At 38.3% G+C, this 18,427-nt stretch overlaps 1 protein-coding gene across 1 annotated transcript in view; it reads right to left on the reverse strand.

The window, feature by feature from the left end:
- Reln (reelin) overlaps nt 1-18,427 on the reverse strand; it is a 420,372-nt gene that overhangs the window by 245,628 nt on the left and 156,317 nt on the right. The window contains exon 4 of the mRNA XM_051174802.1: nt 1,495-1,565. Coding sequence (XP_051030759.1) covers nt 1,495-1,565 — 71 coding nt within the window. The remainder of the gene's footprint in view (nt 1-1,494; nt 1,566-18,427) is intronic.

An 18,427-nucleotide genomic window follows, 5' to 3' on the forward strand; every position in this document is an offset into this window, starting at 1 on the left:
CAGGGAACCCTCTGGCCACTGCTGGGACTGCACTAGCAGGACAGCCTTCTAAGAAGGGACCAAGGCTGTTGACCCGCCTGCCATCCTGTCCTTAGATACTTTTACTTTCTCAGTATATTTAGCTCTCAAGATGATCTTAAAATGTTCCTGGTTCCAAGCTCCACACAAACAAAATTTGCTTTGTTTGAATTGCTTAATTTAGTTAGGACCAACAAACTAAATTACATCATAGATGAAAGGCCCTGTGCTGTGGTATATAGGGAAAGGTATTTTTTCCTATCATAAATACATTAGGTATTCTTTGTGTAATGCATAGAAAATCATGACATGAAAAATTATGATATTTTTATTTGAGGAAATAATGTTTTAATTAAAAGTAGAAAGAACCAAAATAAATACTTGGTTTACAGAACTGTTTTCCCGAGTGCAGGAAGAGCCATCACTCTCCTTAGGCTGGAACCTTATTCTGGCTATACCAATTCAATTTCTGTGCTGTCCTTCAGGTCCTGGGCTCTGTTTTCAACAACACCATATTGACCACATGCAAATAATGTGCATATGCAATACTGTAATATAAGATGAGTTTGACCTTGTTCATTGAGGCTTTTTCCCATTAATTTTCTTAGCTTTTTATTTTATTTTAAATAGTTCAACCCAATGATAACATAACAGACTTAATCTTGTACAGCTTAAGATAATTTAAACTTAGGGGCTGGTAAATGTGAATTGTACATACCTTTTAAAACATTATATATATTTTTCAGAATGATAATGTTTTCTGTTTTACAATATTCTGTTTTCAGTAAATATTTTCATAACATGAAAAAATTACATTATGATAGAATTCTTGAGTTTGCCTATTAAGGCATACTTTTAATGTCTTCATTCTTGAAAGTCATAGAAGAAAATCCATTTAACTAAATGATACTGACAATAGGCTTTTAAAATTAAGGAGGAGGGTTTCTAAGTGAAGAATTGATAAGCAAATAATTATAAATTTGACAGTAACAATTTAGAAAATATCACTTTACTTAGGTAAAATCATACTGATTATACCTATCAAAATATATTGCTACATGAGCAACTCATGGTGAGACCAATTGAATCGAGATCACAGGTATTAGATTTTAGAGTGTAAGAAACACATTTGATTAGAAACTTAATGCCAAATTAAAGGGGATGGATTTTTGTACAATTTTATAATTACTATTAAAATTTGTCACTTCTAGGACAACTAAAAATGACTCTGGAGAAAATATTATGAAAACAGGATAAATTTTCTTTTGTTTGGTGACAGTAAATACGTTCAGAAGTCAATCTTTACCAATATCTACTGAATAAATAATTAGTAGGGATGTGAAGTGGTCAACAATTCAATTTTCAAATATCATAATACAGTAACATTGATGAAAAGGCAGCTTAGAGCATAAGACATAGGACTGTCCATGAACAATGTAGATACCACTAACATAAACAAGGCAGGTGTGTTCTTACCTCCTTGTTCACACAGCTGCTGGGCTAACGCATCCTTGAAAATCACCTGGCCCCTGTGTGTCGCAGTGGCCCTAGAAATTGAATAGGAAAAGGTTAATTTTAATACTACAATATATTTGCTATTGAAGTATTCTTAAAAAATAAGTTGAAAATTTCAGATATAACTTTTAAACTAATAGTGCAAGCAAACAACAGGATGAAGGTATAAATCAAGTCTCCCGGGCCAACTGTTAGCTGCAGGTTTTACTTTATGAAGACATTATAATATTTGAAGGCTTACTTTGGAAACAGCAGGTGTGAGCAGAGTGAGATGGAAGGTATGGGAAGGACATTTATTAAGTTCTCCAGAGACAGACACAAAATGTTTTGTAGAGTATCTTATCAGTGTGGGAGGTAGATTTTCTTAAAGTACTTCTATATTTTTGAAAATAATGATCACATCACCATAGCACAGAGAATTAATGCAAAAATTATTTTTAAAAGAATGTTTTCCCAAAATGAGGGCTATTCAGAGCTTTTATAATAATAACAAAACAACAAAAAATCTGTCAAAATAAAATACAGCTTTCCCCCACCCACTGGGTGTAATTCACCATTTGTAGGAGATATGCATCTTCCCCTCCTAATCAGAGTTATACATATGGAACTCTGAATAAGCCAGCATTCTCAAAGCAGATTTGTTATTCCAGGGCTATAATTGGAAATGTCTTATTAAAGGAAGAATTACTTGTTCTCTATATATGAACTGTTTTTCCTTCAAAAGAATTATTTTGAAGTGAAATATATTATTTAAATGAAATTAGAATGGAAAATCATGTTTCCTTGAGAGACTCGATTTTAGAAAATAAGCCATACAAGATACATTTACTATCTAAAACCATATTAACATTAACTCTTTACTATTGCCCAAATCTCCCTAGGGCAAAAGTAATTTGATTTTGCTGACATCTGCTGCAGATGGATTATAGACAACACACTGAGTAGCCCCTGAGAGGGCAAACCTGGTCTTCTTATTAGTCCTCCATAGGACACCTTTTGGTCAATATCTCAGTCTATGCTGGATTCAATAGGACTGCCTGGTTCCTGACACTCCCCACTTTGGCTCCATGTGGATGAACCTCCTCACTTCTTGCTGTCAGCCTTTCTCATTTACGTTCTCCATGGAATTTTTCCTGTGCCCTAAGTTCCAACTATCTGAAAATAATGATGGAAATAGTCCATGCTGAAGTGTTAATAGGTGATATGGCTCCATGCTAACACACTACAGCAGGGCAACTATGTAAAGTATACTTAATTAACACACATACACACATTGGCACAAGAGGCAGCCAGGATTGTAGAGAGGAGGGCAGAACTGGTAAGGAAACTCATGGGTGGTCTTCAACTCACAGCACATGTGAAGCTGACAAAAGGAGTCAAGTTCTTATATATTAATCATTATCAAAAATGTATTAGGAGACTTCACTGTTCTCTGTGTATTTGTGTGTATATGTATTTATAAACATACACATTTTCTTTGTTTTCAGAAAGTTGAAATGAGACCTAAATGATAGGTTATTCTAAGTTATAAACATATCCTATAGATTCATTAATCATTACAGGTTTTCCATCCAGAAAGAAAGTGGTGACTTTTTCACCTCCCTCATTCTTCAGATCAATTGAAACACGTGTTTCTGAGGTCGATTTTCCATCTACTTCTAACACCAGCACTGCATCCTAATTGTAAACATTTAATTTGAGAAGGGTATTTTCAGAGACCACTAACCAGCAAGAGAACCACCACAGCACACAGGGCCTATGAGAACTGTTTTGTGAGCAGGTAATGTATGCTTCTTGTCCAGAGTTAGTTAGCATCAGACCATTTGTACTCTCCATAAATAGGTTGCGTCAGAGCACTGAGATGAGATGCCTGCAACAGAAGGTACCCTTATCTCTGTTTCAAGTATGAAAAAGTACAGTGCCTTGTTACTCCATACTCTTCTTCCAGCTACTCATTGTCCTCAGGTCTGGGATTTCATGCCTTTATCCATAGGTTTATTTCTGAATGAAACATCTTAGTACACATAGAGTAACTGCAACTGAGGGAACCTTTGAGTTCATCTAGGCAAAACTTGTATTTTTTTTTAAAGAACACAATTTATCTTTGATAAGCTCGTTAAACTACAGCCAGGATACAAAACAAAACAAAAAATGGGTTACAAAGATAATTAGATATTTCTCCTAGACCCTTCTGCCTTCCTCTTTCTCATCCCCACCCCCACTGGTCTTCTTTGTCCCACAGGACACTTTTGCTTCTGCTTTCATATATTCTACATATATATGGAAAAGATGAAGTATTTTTTATTTTCTGAGACTGACTTAATTCATTTAGTGTGAATATCTTCTATCATGTCTGTTTTTCTGCAGAAGTTTTTAATAACTTCACTCTTTTCCATGTGTGGGAAGAATTCCATTATGTTAATAAATGATATTTTCCATAGCCATTCCTCTGTTGATGGACACCTCGGTTGGTTTCATAGCTTAGTGGTTGTGAATAATGCTTCATGAATAAAATTGTGAATAAAACATTGATGTGCAAGGATCTCTGTGATATAAAGAACACACACACACACACACACACACACACACACACACACACAAAAGCACCAACCCCCAATTACATAATTCAGGTAACAAACAGGCTAATGAAATGGATGGACAGTTCTTAAAAATATAAAGAGCCAAGAAATAGAAAAAAGCATTCAATACCACTGGCCAGAGAAATGCAAGAGAAAACTACACTGTGATTCCATCTTAACCCAGTCCAGGATGGCAAATTCTGATGAGGTTGTAGACACAAGTGTACCCTACTTGTATAGCTATTTCTCAAAACAACTAAAAGCACACATAGGACCCAGCTGTATTTGTCTTGGGTATTTAGCTTCAAGAAGCCAAAACTTATTTAGCAGTGGTTCTCATTTCTCACATGCATATGGAATTCCAAGACAGAAAACTTGAAGTCCCAATTTGAGGAATTAGCCCTCATTCCAGGTGCTCTGCGCAGTCCATTCTCTATGCCTTCTTGAGGCATTTGGAAAACCACCCGGCAATTCCAGCTCTCAACAGCACATAAATAAGGAACTCAGAAGGACTGCTGCAGGGCACACAGCATGTTCCAGGCAGACAGGACCTGACTTCAGGTCTGTGGTTTCCAGCATCTTTTGGAATTCCTACAGGGGAGTCCCTGGGGGCCACAGTGGGAAGAGGCAGCAGGAAGTACTCTGGGGTCTGATGGTCCAACTAGAGTGCCTGGACTGAGTATGTTCTCATTAGTTACTGTTGTCTCAGGAAATGGCTCAGTAATTGAAAACTGCCTTGAGGAGCACTGCATGCCATGTGCTCCTTGAAATTATCCTAAATTCTTTACTTAGGAAAAGCAATAGCCAGAGTGATAATAGTGTAGCTCAGATAGACTGTGGTTATTACTGTAACATCCATTAAGAATTACAATTTGCCGCCTGCTAAGCACTGTTGTTGGGATCTACATAAATCAACTCAATCCTGACAAGAACTCTGTGAAGATTGTAAAATTCTTCTCATTTTCCTGAAACATTGAACCAGTGCATGACTACAACTGTCATAAAATTGGAGTGATGTTGGAATTCAAGCCCAGGCTGTCTGAGCAGCCTGCTTTTAAGCCTGCTTTTAAGAACTGTATTACATTTTCACTAACTCGATTCAACTGACAACATGGTAGCTTTCAGTCTCCTGCTGTGGAAGTAGCTGCTTTCAGGATCTAATCTGAAGTCATATCTGCTCCAGTTTGTGCTCTACTTCAACTCTTTAGGACCTTCAGTTCAATCTTCTGGATTAACCAGCTGATGTTCTGGTTCTAGTTAAAATCTTGGCCACAAAACCAGGAACTACAGCAAAATCATCTTTTAAAATACTGGTTCTCTGTGTGGCATCATATACATGTGATCCTAGCATCCAGAAAGCCAAGCATGTGAATATTACAAGAACCTGGCAGTTCTGAGTTACACAGTGAGTTGAAGGCTAACCTAGGCTACACAGTGAGAGATTGTCTCAGAAACAACAATAACAAAAACCCATTCTTCATTCTCAGCCACAGTACACAGGTTCCCAATTTTTAACACACATATTTTTAGGAATATATACCGCCATATTTTTAAGAGTAGATACCCATGGGAAATAGTGACAAGCCTTATTCACTATCATAATTGTTATTTTATATAATTTATAGTTCTTTTGGAGGAAAACTCATCAAATCCGTTGTGCTAATAACTATGTTGGTACTATTTGCACTTAATTTTCTATAAAATTAGCAGTAATTTTTTCCGAAGAGATCAGCAAATGTCCTTGTTCAGTATTCTGGAATGTAGACCAATTTCCTGAAAATGTTTCTAATGAGGACTTACATTTTCTCAAGATACACAGATCTCTAAAGCAAACCTGCCAACGAGAGTCCCTATTAAATAAGTAATTTAAAATCATGTTTGGCTGTTCAGTTTTATCAATTGACAAATTCTATAGATTCCCCAAATGAAGTTCATTATAATCACCACATTCAGTTTTTAAAAATATCTCATGCAGTTATTTGAGATACAGTCATCTTAACTGAACACCTAGAGTAGCTGCTGGCCAAGATACTTGAGTATTAAATGTGTGCACTTTGCTGTGAGACTTTGGCTGCACTGAGAAGGACCAGTTGAACTCCACATGCCACAAAGTATGTGCATCAGATGCTGGACAACTTTTTAAAGCATTCTAGCTTTCACACTGCCTATGCAAAGAGAGAGATAACTTGAAATTACCACTGTCACTTAAAGATATTAATATTCACTTTTTATATACTTCAGTTCCTCAATAGAGTTCAAGTTTCAGGAGCAGGGAAATCACTAATTTTTTTTAAAAAATATCCCCCCCACAAGAAGCCAGTCACAGTGACTTGAACATAGAAGTCAAAACTATATTTCAGTACAAAATTTGCTTTCTATGTATATTATTATCATCCAATAATTACCAAAGAATGAATGCTAAAGAGATTTAATATGGTTTATGAAATAAATCATATTTATATATGATTGTTTATATACTAAATGAACCAACTCACTCACATAAACATGAATAACAATAAGAATTACTTCAGACAAGGAGGCCGGACCTTCAGGCCTGAGGCAGCTTCAGTGAGAGGCCTGAATCCCAGCCTGGAAGCAGCATATGGGAGCCATGAGCCTCAGACCTGGGCAGCATCAGAAGGAGGCTCCAGCCTCTGGCCCAGGAGCAAGGACTAATCACCAGGTGAAGAAACAGCAGCATTTTCCAGCAGCAGCTTCCAGAAACTATTGCAAAATATTCCTCTGGGGAAGAGCACCTGTGTCCAGCATCCACTGCCATTTCTCAGTGGGAGACACCCTGCTACTACATTGACTCAGCCCCATCTATACCTCCAACTGGAGTAGCATCCACCCAAGCTGTAGCCCTACCCCTACCTCAAGGAGTGCCACCTGAGTGTTGAGCCTACTTCTACCAGGAGGAGCATTCACCAGAATCTCTGCTCTACTTGTGCCTGAAGCAGCAGTCATTGGAGCCACAGCCCCCATCTATACCAATTGGAGAAAGAGAGACCCCTGAAGCACAAGCTCCATCTATATGAATTAGGGGAAGAGATGCATAGACAACAAGGTAAGAACATACTAAACAATATAAAGAGCAATACAGTACCACTAGGAACTAGTGGTGTTACAACAGCTAAACCTGAACATCCCAACACAGATGAAGTAGAAGGAAACAACCTAAAAAATAACTTTATGAGGATAATTTAGGCCCTTAAAGAAGAAATGAAAATTCCCTTAAAGAAGTGGAGGAAAAGACAAGTGTAAGAAATCAACAATTCCCTTAAAGAAAACCAAGAAAAAGCAATCAAAGAAGTGAATGAAATGATTCAAGACATGAAATTTGAAATAGAAACAATAAAGAAAACACAAACTAAGGGAGTTCTGGGAACGGAAAATGTGGATAAATGATCAGGAACCACAACTGCAAGCATGGACAACAGAATACAAGAGATAAAAGGGAGAATCTCAGGCGCTGAAGATAACTTGGAGGAAATAGATTAATTGGTCAAAGAAAAATTTAAATCCAACATGCAAGAAAGCTGGGATACCATGAAAAGACTGAACCTAAGAATAATACAGATAAAAGAACATGGGAAGTCCAATTCAAGGTACAGAAAACAGTTTAAAAATTATAGAAGAAAACTTTCCCAACCTAAAGAAGACCATGCCTATGAAAATACAAGAGGCTTACAGGACACCAAATAACCAAATAGACTGGACCAAAAAGAAAAAAAATTCCCTGTCCACATAATAATCAATACAATAAACATAGAATAAACAAGAATACAAGAATATTAAGAGCTACAAAGGAGAAAGGCCAGGTAACATTTAAAAGTAGACCTATCAGAATTACACCTGGCTTCTCAATGGAAACAATGAAAGACAGAATGTCCTGGTCAGAGGTTATGCAGTCACTAAGGGACCATAGATACCAGCCCAGACTACTTTACCCAGCAAAGCTTTCAATAACCACAGATGGAAAAAACAAGGTATTATATGATAAAATCAAATTTAAGCAATATATATCCATAAACCCAGCCCTACAGAAAGTACTAGAAGGAAAACACCAACCCAAGAAAATCATCTACATCCACAAGCACATAGGCAATAGATGAGCTTACATCAGCAAACCCCAAAGAAGGGAATTGAACACATAATGCCACCACCAACAATGAAAACAAAAGGGACTGGAACTAGCAATCACTGGTCATTAATATCCATTAATATAAATGGTCTCAATTCACCTATAAAAGACACAGGCTAACAGATTGGATATGAAAACAGAATCCATCTTTCTGCTGCTTACAGATAGGTATTACCTCAGAGTAAAGGGTGAGGAAAAAAATTTCCAATCAAATGACCAAAAGAAACAAGCTAATATTTAACAAAACAGACTTTAAACTAAAATCAATCCAAAAAGATAAAGAAAAGCATTTTATATTCATCACAGGAAAAATCCATCAAGAGGAAATCTCAATTATGAACATCCATGCCCCTAACACAAGGGCTTAAATCACAAATCAAGCCCCACACACTAACAGTGGGAGATACCCCACTCTCACCACTGGATAGAACTGCCAGAGAGAAGCTTAACAGAGAAATAAGGGAACTAACAGAGGTTATGATGAAAATGGACTTAATAGAAATCTATAGAACACTGCACCCAAACACAAAAGAATATACTTTCTTTTCAGCACATCATAGAACTGTCTCAAAAATTGACCACATATATGATAACAAAGCAAACCTTAACATATTTAAAAATGGAGTAAACCCCTGTATCCTATCAGATCACCACAGCTTGACGTTAAAATTCAACAGCAATGTTAATCTCAGAAAACCCACAAACACATGGAAATTGAACAATTATCAACCAAACCACCATTAGGTCAAGAAAGAATAAAGAAAGAAATGAAAGACTTCCTAAAGTTTAATGAAAATGACCTCACGTTTGAGCCTGGTTAGGAATGGAAAATAGGAAAGAGAGAGAGAGAAAGAGAGAGAGAGACAGAGACAGAGACAGAGACACAGAGAGAGAACATAAAAGAGGGAGCCAATATTGGTTTGAAGATAAAGTTGAACACAAAGAAAGGTCGAGGGAACTACAAGACTGCTCCCAACTAACAATCTCAGCTCCCGTGGAAAGGCTATCATAAATGCCCTTCCCGGAGAGTGAGATCAACAACTAACTTCTCCATGGAGTCCTCAACTAATGCCTGTTGAAAATAGGAGCAAACACCCATACATAAACACTGAGTCGAACTAGAACCCAGAAGCAGATGGAGAGGACAAGACCATGCGGTAGAAGTACATAGAGACAGCTTACCTGAACAAGGAGGAGCTAAGGGCCACTAGACTGATAGCTGGGAAGCCAACAGGGGACTGACTCGGACCCCCCTGAATATGGGTCTCAGCCAGAAGGTCTGAGCAGTCTGAGAGACCTCAGACAGTGGAGCCAGGATGTATCCCTGGTACACAAAAGGACTTTGCAAACATATGCCCCATGGAGGGATAACTGCCTCATTCTAGAGATAGGAGAGAAGCCCTAGTCCCTACTTCCAGGACTTGTCAGATCTACATGACCCCAACTGGATGGCATTCCCCTACATATGGTATTGTGGTGGGGGTTTGGGAGGGGAGGGTGTTTAGAGTGCATGTGAGAGGGCAGAGAGGGCAAAAGGGAGGGAAGGAGGGAGGGAGGGCTAGAGGGGAGGGAGGGAGGGCTAGAGGGGAGGGAGGGAGGGAGAGGGAACTGGGATCGACATGTAAAATAATAAATTAAAAAAAAAAAAAAAAAAAAAAAAACGCTTTGACTCCAAAATTTAAGTTGAAGAACAAGTTACTGGGGAAAAGGATTTCTATTTTTGTTTCCACAGAAAATGAAAAGATGTGGATTCCTTCCAGACTAATGTGGTTTGATCACGCCAGACCACCTGAAACAGAGTACAAGCTGATCCTACATTCCAAACAGCTGGACAAAACAGCCCTACAGACTACAGCTAGGATATCTGAATCTTCTTCGAATCCCCCAAGACAGCGCCCCTTACCAGCAGGAAGTAGTTTGGAAAGAACGACGCCCAAATTCCCAAATATTGTGTATAAATGTTTGTTTTCATTTAATTGGACTTTGTTATATAAAATTAAATAAAAAATATATATAATAAAAAAAGAAAGAAAATCCTAGAACACAGTTTACAAATTGCATTCCCGTTTTAAAATTGAATGTTTTTAGTTGGCTCATAAGTCACAGTAAATGTTATGTAAAAAAAAAAAAAAAAAAGAAAACGACCTCACAACATAACCAAACTTATGGGACACAATGAAAGCAGTGCTGAGAGGAAAGTTCTTAGCACTCAATGCCTACATAAAGAATCTGGAAAAATCCCACACTAGTGAATTAACAGAACAACTGAAAGCTCTAGAACAAAAAGAAGCAAACTCACCCAGAAGGAGTAGATGGCAAGAAATTGTCAAATTGAGGGCTGAAATCAATAAAAACAAACAAACAAAAAGAAAACAATGCAAAGAATGAATGAGACAAAGAATTGGTTCTTTGAGATGTTCTACAAAATATACACCTCTTCCTGAACATTACACCAGTAGCATGAACACTGAGGGCAACAATTAATAAATGGGACCTTCTGAAACCAAGAAGCTTCTGTAAAGCAAAGAACATGGTCAACAAGACAAAACAGCTTCCTACAGAATGAGAAAAGATCGTCACCAACCCCACATCTGACAAAGGGCTGATTTTCAAAATATACAAAGAACTCAAGAAACTAGACATCAAATTACCAAATAATCCAATTAAAAAATTGGATACAGATCTAAACAGAGAATTCTCAACAAAACAATCTGAAATGGCAGAAAGAAACTTAAGGAAATGCTCAAAATCCTTAGCCATCAGGGAAATGCAAATCAAAACCACTCTGAGATTCTATCTTACACCAATCAGAATGGGAAAAAAAAAAAAAAAACTAATGATATTTTATGCTGGAGAGGATATGGAGAAAGGGGAACACTCCTCCATTGCTGGTGTGAGTGCAAACTTGTAGAGCAGCTGTGGAAATCAGTGTGGAGATTTCTCAGAAAAGTAGGAATCAACCTACCTCAAGACCCTGCAGTACTACTGTTGGGCATATACCCGAAGGAGGCGCATTCACACCACAAGGACATTTGCCCAACTATGTTCATAGCAGCATTATTTATAATAGCCAGATCTTAGAAACAACCTAGATGCCCCTCAACTGAAGAAGGAATAAAGAAAATGTGGTATATTTACACAATGGAGTACTTCTCAGAGGTAAGAAACAATGGCATCCTAAAATTTGTAAGCAAATGGACAGAACTAGAAAAAGCCATCCTGAGTGAGGCAACCCAAAACCAGAAAGATACATAAGTGGATAGCAGACATGAACAAAAGATACCTAGCCTACAATCCACAACCCCAGAGAAGCCAGCACCCTCTTCCAGAAACAGACGGAAGCAGATGCAGAAATCTACAACTAACCAATGGGCCAAGCTCCTGGTTACAATTGAAGAGAGGGAGGATATAAAATGAACAAGGAGTCAAGACCATGATGGGGAAACCCACAGAATCAGCTGATCCAAGCTAGTGAGATATCACTGACTCAGGTCTGACAAATGGGGAAACTGCATACGACTGAACTAGACTCCCTAACATAGGTGACAATGGTGTGACTTGGACAATGTATGAGGCCACTGGCAGTGGGTCCAAGATCTAACACTAATGCACAAACTGACTTAGTGGAGCCCATTCTATATGGAGAGATACCTTGCCCAGCCTAGACACAGGAATGTGGGGGTGGACAGATGCCTTGGTCTTCCTACCTCAACAAGATGATGGGATAGACTTAGACTTCCTAGAGGAGGCCTTATCCTCTCTAAGGACCAGATGGGAGGGGATGGGGAAGAAGGAAGAGGTGAGGGAGGGGGAACTGGGATTGAAATGTAAAGAATGAATTAATTTAAAAAATGAGTAAGATGAATCAGAAAAAAAAAAAAAAAAAGGCGGGGGGGGGGGCAACTTCATCTTAAACCTGAGGACAATGGTAGCTATTTCTTCCCCTTTCTCTGACATCACACCCATGATGTCTGAGGTGCTACTGTGACTTGCCCCTTCATGGCTGGAAAGGATATTCTTTAATCATCTACACAAAGTTATCATATAATATCAGCAAAGGCAGCTCAGTAAAAATGTAGAGTGAAGTAGGAGTCATCTGTGTAGAGACCACACTAGGTTCTAGGCTTCTCAGCTACAGAGCCCACCCTCCCAGTCACATATACTCTGTAAAAGAGTTTCTCTGTAGTCACACTTTAAGTGTTATTGTACACCTGGAATTGGACTGATTGTTGCCTGGAAACATTTTCCAAAATTGTACTGTGCTTAAATATGCTGACAATGAACCGCCTGTTATTAGACTCCCAGAAGTCTGGTCTAGGTTCATTTATCTGCACTGGTTTTCATTCTCATTTCTTGTCAGGGTTCACTTCCCTGTCTGACACCTCAGGGACACCCACAATTATTCAGTAATCACAGTATCTGTCCACCCTTAGAGATCACCACATATCCTGTTTTCTTCAGGATATAATTTTGTAGCAAGATAAAGAACAAATAATTTAAGTACATACTAAATATAGATATTTTAATAATTAAATTATTACTAATTTAAGTATATAAAACAAAAGATAATTTGTGTTGAAATAGCCATGCAAAGTATTGCGTTCTCTCCTCCAAGTATAATAAAGAGAAAGAGTATTAGTTTCACACAGAAGCAGGATTAGCTTCACACAGAAGCAGGGATTTTATTCTAGGTCTCTTGGTCATTATTTCAATGATCCAGGCTCTGTTACTTAGCTTCTGTGTGTCTACTTTTTGTTTGTTTGTTTGTTCATTTGTTTTTATAAACAGGTGTTTTCTGTTTATCCCTGGCTGTCCTGGAATTTGCTCTGTAGACCAGGCTGGTGTCAAACTCATAGATATCCATCTGCCTGTGCTAGGATTAAAGGTATATATTATCATAGCCCAGCTGACTCTCATTTTTTAATCTAGAAGAAAATGGACAGGATTTTGTGTATTCCAGCCTGGACTCAAACTCACTACTGAGGATGTTCTTGAACTTCTGGTCCTCCAGCCTGTACCTAGACACTGCTGGGATTGCAGGTACTGACACCATTCTTAGCTTCAGGCAGTGCTGGGATTGAATGCAGACTGTTAGCATCAGGAGAGCACATACCCAACTTGAGCTGCACCTCCTGTCCAAGCTGGATAGTTTCTATATTTTAAACAGCAGACTTGTAGTGAGAAGACAGAGATTTGTGCCAAGAGTAAAGGGTCGTGTTGATCTTACCCAAGGGCTTGTTTTGTGATACAGGATTGAAAAGCACATATTTCTTATTCTTCGGGGAGATCAACCAAAACTTCAGTAAAAAATGTAAGGAATATGGTAATGATATTCTGTTTATTTCAGAAAATAGTGGTAGTAAGTTGACAGAGGATAAACACACACACACACACACACACACACACACACACACACACTATACTACACATCTATTTTGGATATTAAAAGGGTGAAAATGGAAAACTGTAAAATGCTTTATGCTAAAGCCAAAGCCAATGGAAGTTTTAATAAAGAGTATAAGTTCTAACCTTGTTAATCATAACAAATTAGAACACTGAATTCTTGGACAGAAATCCTAACACAGTATATGGGTTTTCCCTCTTCAATTAAACATTTATTTTGGAAATGTTCTCACAGATATGCCAAGAGGTGTGTTTCCATGGTTATTCCAAATCCAGTCAAATTACACATCAACTTGACACTCAAAAACATCACTTTAAATTATAACATCACCATCCTTTCCCTTAAGGTCTCATAATGTAAAATTTTCAGCTCATAATGTAAAATTCATCAGTCCATCTTGGAAGTTCCTATGAACTTTACCAGCATGGACAATGTTAAAAAGCCCAAAGAAAATCTCTTTAACTGTGAACCTCTATAAAAATCATAGAATAAACATTCCCATTTCCAAAGGAAGGAATGAAGACATAAAAATAAAAGCAAAACTGTAGCCCAGCAGGGCAAACAGCAAGTCCTACAATAATATGTCTGGAATCTGGGATTTGTGATGCATACATCTGGATTCCAAATTAGTTACATGACTCATTGAGTTCTGCTACTGGTAGCACACATAGCCCCTTTCAGAGTAGGTCCACCCATACCTGCATCATGGTCCTGCCATTGCCAACATATTGAGGCCTTCATTACAACTTAGGCTTCAACCTCAAAATCTCAAGCAGGATCCTCTTAGGGACTAGAGACAGGGATTTTGATTCCACTGCACATTGTTTGGGGTCCTTTGCTCACTAGACTTTGATGCAAGCCTCCATGGCCTTTAAGACTTGTTTCTTTCATGAATATTAAAGCAAAAGAACACAAGATGCTGCCAATTTCTGCTACCCTTTTGAGATACAGCACTCCTATGTTAGACTACACCTGTAGTGTCTTCTTTGTACCCTGGTGGCTGAATCCATGTGAATATTTTTCTAGACAGTTGTTTTCAAATAGAAGCCCATCAGTGATCATCAGGGAAATGCAAATTAAAACCACGATGAAACTACACTGCATGCTGGTTAGATTTACAATTTCTCAAAGTAAAAAATAACAAAAGTTAATACAATCTTGGAGAAAAGAGACAGTTTGCACAGAATTGATAGGGATATAAAATCATAGCCATAGTACACAACAGAGTGGAGGTTGTTAAAAAATTAACATAAACTATGCTACAATCCAGCTATACCACTACTCAGTTTTAATTCAGAGATCTGAAATCAGTTTGCCCTAATAGCAAAGAAGAAATTAAATGTTCTGAATTTGATGATGGAATAAAGAAAATGTGGTAACATATACAAATAATAGGATGCAACTCAGCTTTATAGAAAGGCATCTTGTCATTTGTGGTAAAAGAAATGAAATTGGAGAACTTTCTGTGAATGAAATGAACCAGGCTCAGAGGGTGCTGTTAGCACATTTGTAAAAACTGTAGGGCATAAGCACAAAGAGCAGATCAGGATGGTTGCTGCAGAGCTGGGGTGGAGGTGATGGTGATGGGCAACAAAAGATATCAGAGTCAGGAAAGGCAATGAAGTTTACAACAAAAATCTACTGCATAGCAAAGTGAGTAAGCGAATCATCATTAAAAAAATTGCTAAAAGAAGGTGTTCAAGTATGCTCCCACAGAGAAGTACTAAGTGTGTAGGTGATAAATATCTTAAGCAGCTTGCTTTAATTTTTCCACATGGTTATGTATGGGCTATATAATCAGTTTATATCCTGAAAATGTACAATTATAAAATTCAAATATTATTAAATCAAAACCATTACTACAAAGAGTGAGAGACACCACCAAAGCTCTAGGTGACACAGGACATCATGGGTGCATGTGTGGGGGAGAGGCAGCTGTCACAAGAATTCCTGCTAGGAACAAAATCCCTCGCATGTGCTATCTACTCAACCTATGGTAGCTCAAGCCATCTGCACTCTGAGTAACAGTTCTTATAAAAAGCCTATAAGGAAAGATCTACCATTCTTTCTCACTTAAAAAAAAAGAGATTATTTTTACTTGAGTGTATGTGTGTATACCTGTGTGAGGGTCTGCTCATGCCCATGAAGACTAAAAGATCTGTCTTATAAGTGGTTGTGGGCTGCCAGAAATGGGTGCTGGGATGCACACTCACATCCTCTGGAAGAGCAGCAAGCACTCTTCATCACTGAGTCATCTCTCCCACCCCTCCCTTTACCAGGAAATGAGACAGTGCTCATTTCTCAGTACTCCTACTAGGACTCAATATTACCATACTCTGAAAATTTTAATAAAGACTACATAACTTTATGGTTATTGTAAAAACAACTTAATCATTTGTCAAAAGCCTGACATTGTGGTATGTTAATTATATCTAAATAAAGCTGTTATTACAAACAAAACCCAGAGCTAAGAAGATGACTCAACAGACAAGACCAACTGTTGTCCCAGTGTGAGAATCTGAACACACATACCCAGTGCCTATGGAAGCAGCCAGGTGTGGCTGCACACAAGCCTAAACCCAGCTTTGGGGAGGAGAGGTTGGCGACAGGAGGATTACTAGAGATTGATGGCCACCAACCTGATGCCAGGCTCAGTCCTCCTCTGGCCTTAGCATTCATGCACCATCCAGTGCACCACAACTCTCCGGTGTGTACATAGAACACATCAACGAATAAAAGTCAAAAGACAGAGACATTCTGGAAGATGGACAGGTGTGCTTGGGTGATATCTACAACTTTGTGAGGTTAAACAAAAAGGAGTGTTTTGATGTTTGCAACCTCAGAGAACAGAGCTAAAGTGGTATGTGTAAATGCTGTAATCCTTCAACAGTTCATTAAAATTTGCAGCAGGTGCCATGGAAGCTATAAAGCCTCAAATTACAACCAAATTTAAATTAAACTTAAGTTTAATTTCTGCAGATCATATGCAACTTTGAGCACTGGAAGAAAGAACTATTTCTTCTTAAAATATATGAGTTGTCTTGTACCTGCCTCAGGACACATTTAGATGAAAGAAAACATGTTAAATTATTGAAATAATGATGAATCGAAAGTCCCCTTCAATTAGCCAGCATAGAAGAGAAGAACTTTAGCCCTGCTCAGGCAAGACTCTTCCAAGTACACCCAAGAGCATTTGGATGTACCGTTTTTCATAAATTATAACACTGAATTAATCAAGAGGAATGCTTAAGATGATTTTCTGGATGAAGGCCAATTGTTTGGTCTGTTTTTCTCATACAAATACACTTATTTAGGTCTACACAGAAACAGAACAAACTCAGGCTTCTCACTGTTTCAAGCAAGCTGCAGGGCAGGCATGCTACAGAATGTGGAAAGGACATCGCTGACTCCACTCCTGATCAGCCTGATTTGGAACAATCCAAGTGTCAGCACAAGACTGGTAAGAGCTCTTAGTAGCTGTATTGGCTGGTTTGTGTCAACCTGATAGCAGTTAGAATCATCAGAGAGGAAGGGACCTCAGTTGAGGAAATTCCTTCATGAGATCAAGCTGAAAGAGGGCATTTTCTCATTTAAATGCTCAGTGGTAGAGGGTCCAGCCCACTGTGGGTGGTGCCATCCCTGGGCTGGTGGTTCTGAGCAAGCCATGTGAGGTACTTCAGAAAACAGCCCTCCATGGCTAATGCATCTGTTCCTGCCTCCAGTTTCCTACCCTGTTTGAGTTCCTGATTCTTTCAGTGATGAACAGCAACATGTGAGTGTAAGTCAAATGAACCTCCCCTACACACACACACACACACACACACACACACACATACACACACACACACACACACACCTTGCTTTTTGGTCATGGTGTTTCATTGAAGCAATAGAAACACTAAGATAGTAACCTAATGCAAAAAAAGAGAGTTGCTCCAGGGAGAAAATATGAAATTCCTTAAGGGCCATTCTAGGCCACATGCATTGCAAGGAAGGCTTGAGCATTGGAGGTAGGATGGGCCAGTAAGAGTGGGGATGGTCATTGTGGGGAGGTAAATCAACTGCTGCTAGATAGAACTAGTTTCTCATGTTTAATAATATATCTTCAGACTAAATAACCTAGACTAGTAATTCCAGAAATGGAAATCTATTTAAATGTAGAGATGAACAGGCCCATCCTCAACAAGATCTGGTGTACTTGATAATCCTTACAGCATGGCTAGAAGAAAACTACTGTTTAGGTAAGAACTCAACACAAACCAAAACTACAGTATCTACACTGAACACATTATTTTCAAAATTAAGTGACACACATTTGCCATCTGTACCCTAAGAAGTCAACCACTCTATTTTGAGCCAGAAGTATATTGTTCTGTCCCTTCCGTAATATCCTAAGTTCTTGAAGCAATCATTACTTCCAATCCCTAGTTATTTTATCCAAAACAGATCGTCATAGGCCCATTTTTTTGTAAATTTTCACTTTTCTTCTGGTATATGTGAATTCTATGTATATATAGTTTAAATTTTTTTTTACATTTATCTATTGGCATGTGTCATGGGGAAGGGGCAGAAGTTAATCGATGTTGTGACATTGGAGGTCAGAAAAAAATGTGCTGCAGTCCACATGTGAGTTTAGGGAACTGAGTTCAGGCTGCTAGGCTTGGCACAAGTTCCTCTACCAACTGTCCCATCTGACCAGCTCAGAAACAGCTTTCTAAGGAAGTGGGATTCTTTGGCAAGTCTAAGATGTGTTTGTACACTGTGGAG

Source organism: Phodopus roborovskii, unplaced genomic scaffold, assembly GCF_943737965.1.
Source record: "Phodopus roborovskii unplaced genomic scaffold, PHOROB, whole genome shotgun sequence".
Classification (NCBI taxonomy): Eukaryota; Metazoa; Chordata; class Mammalia; order Rodentia; family Cricetidae; genus Phodopus; species Phodopus roborovskii.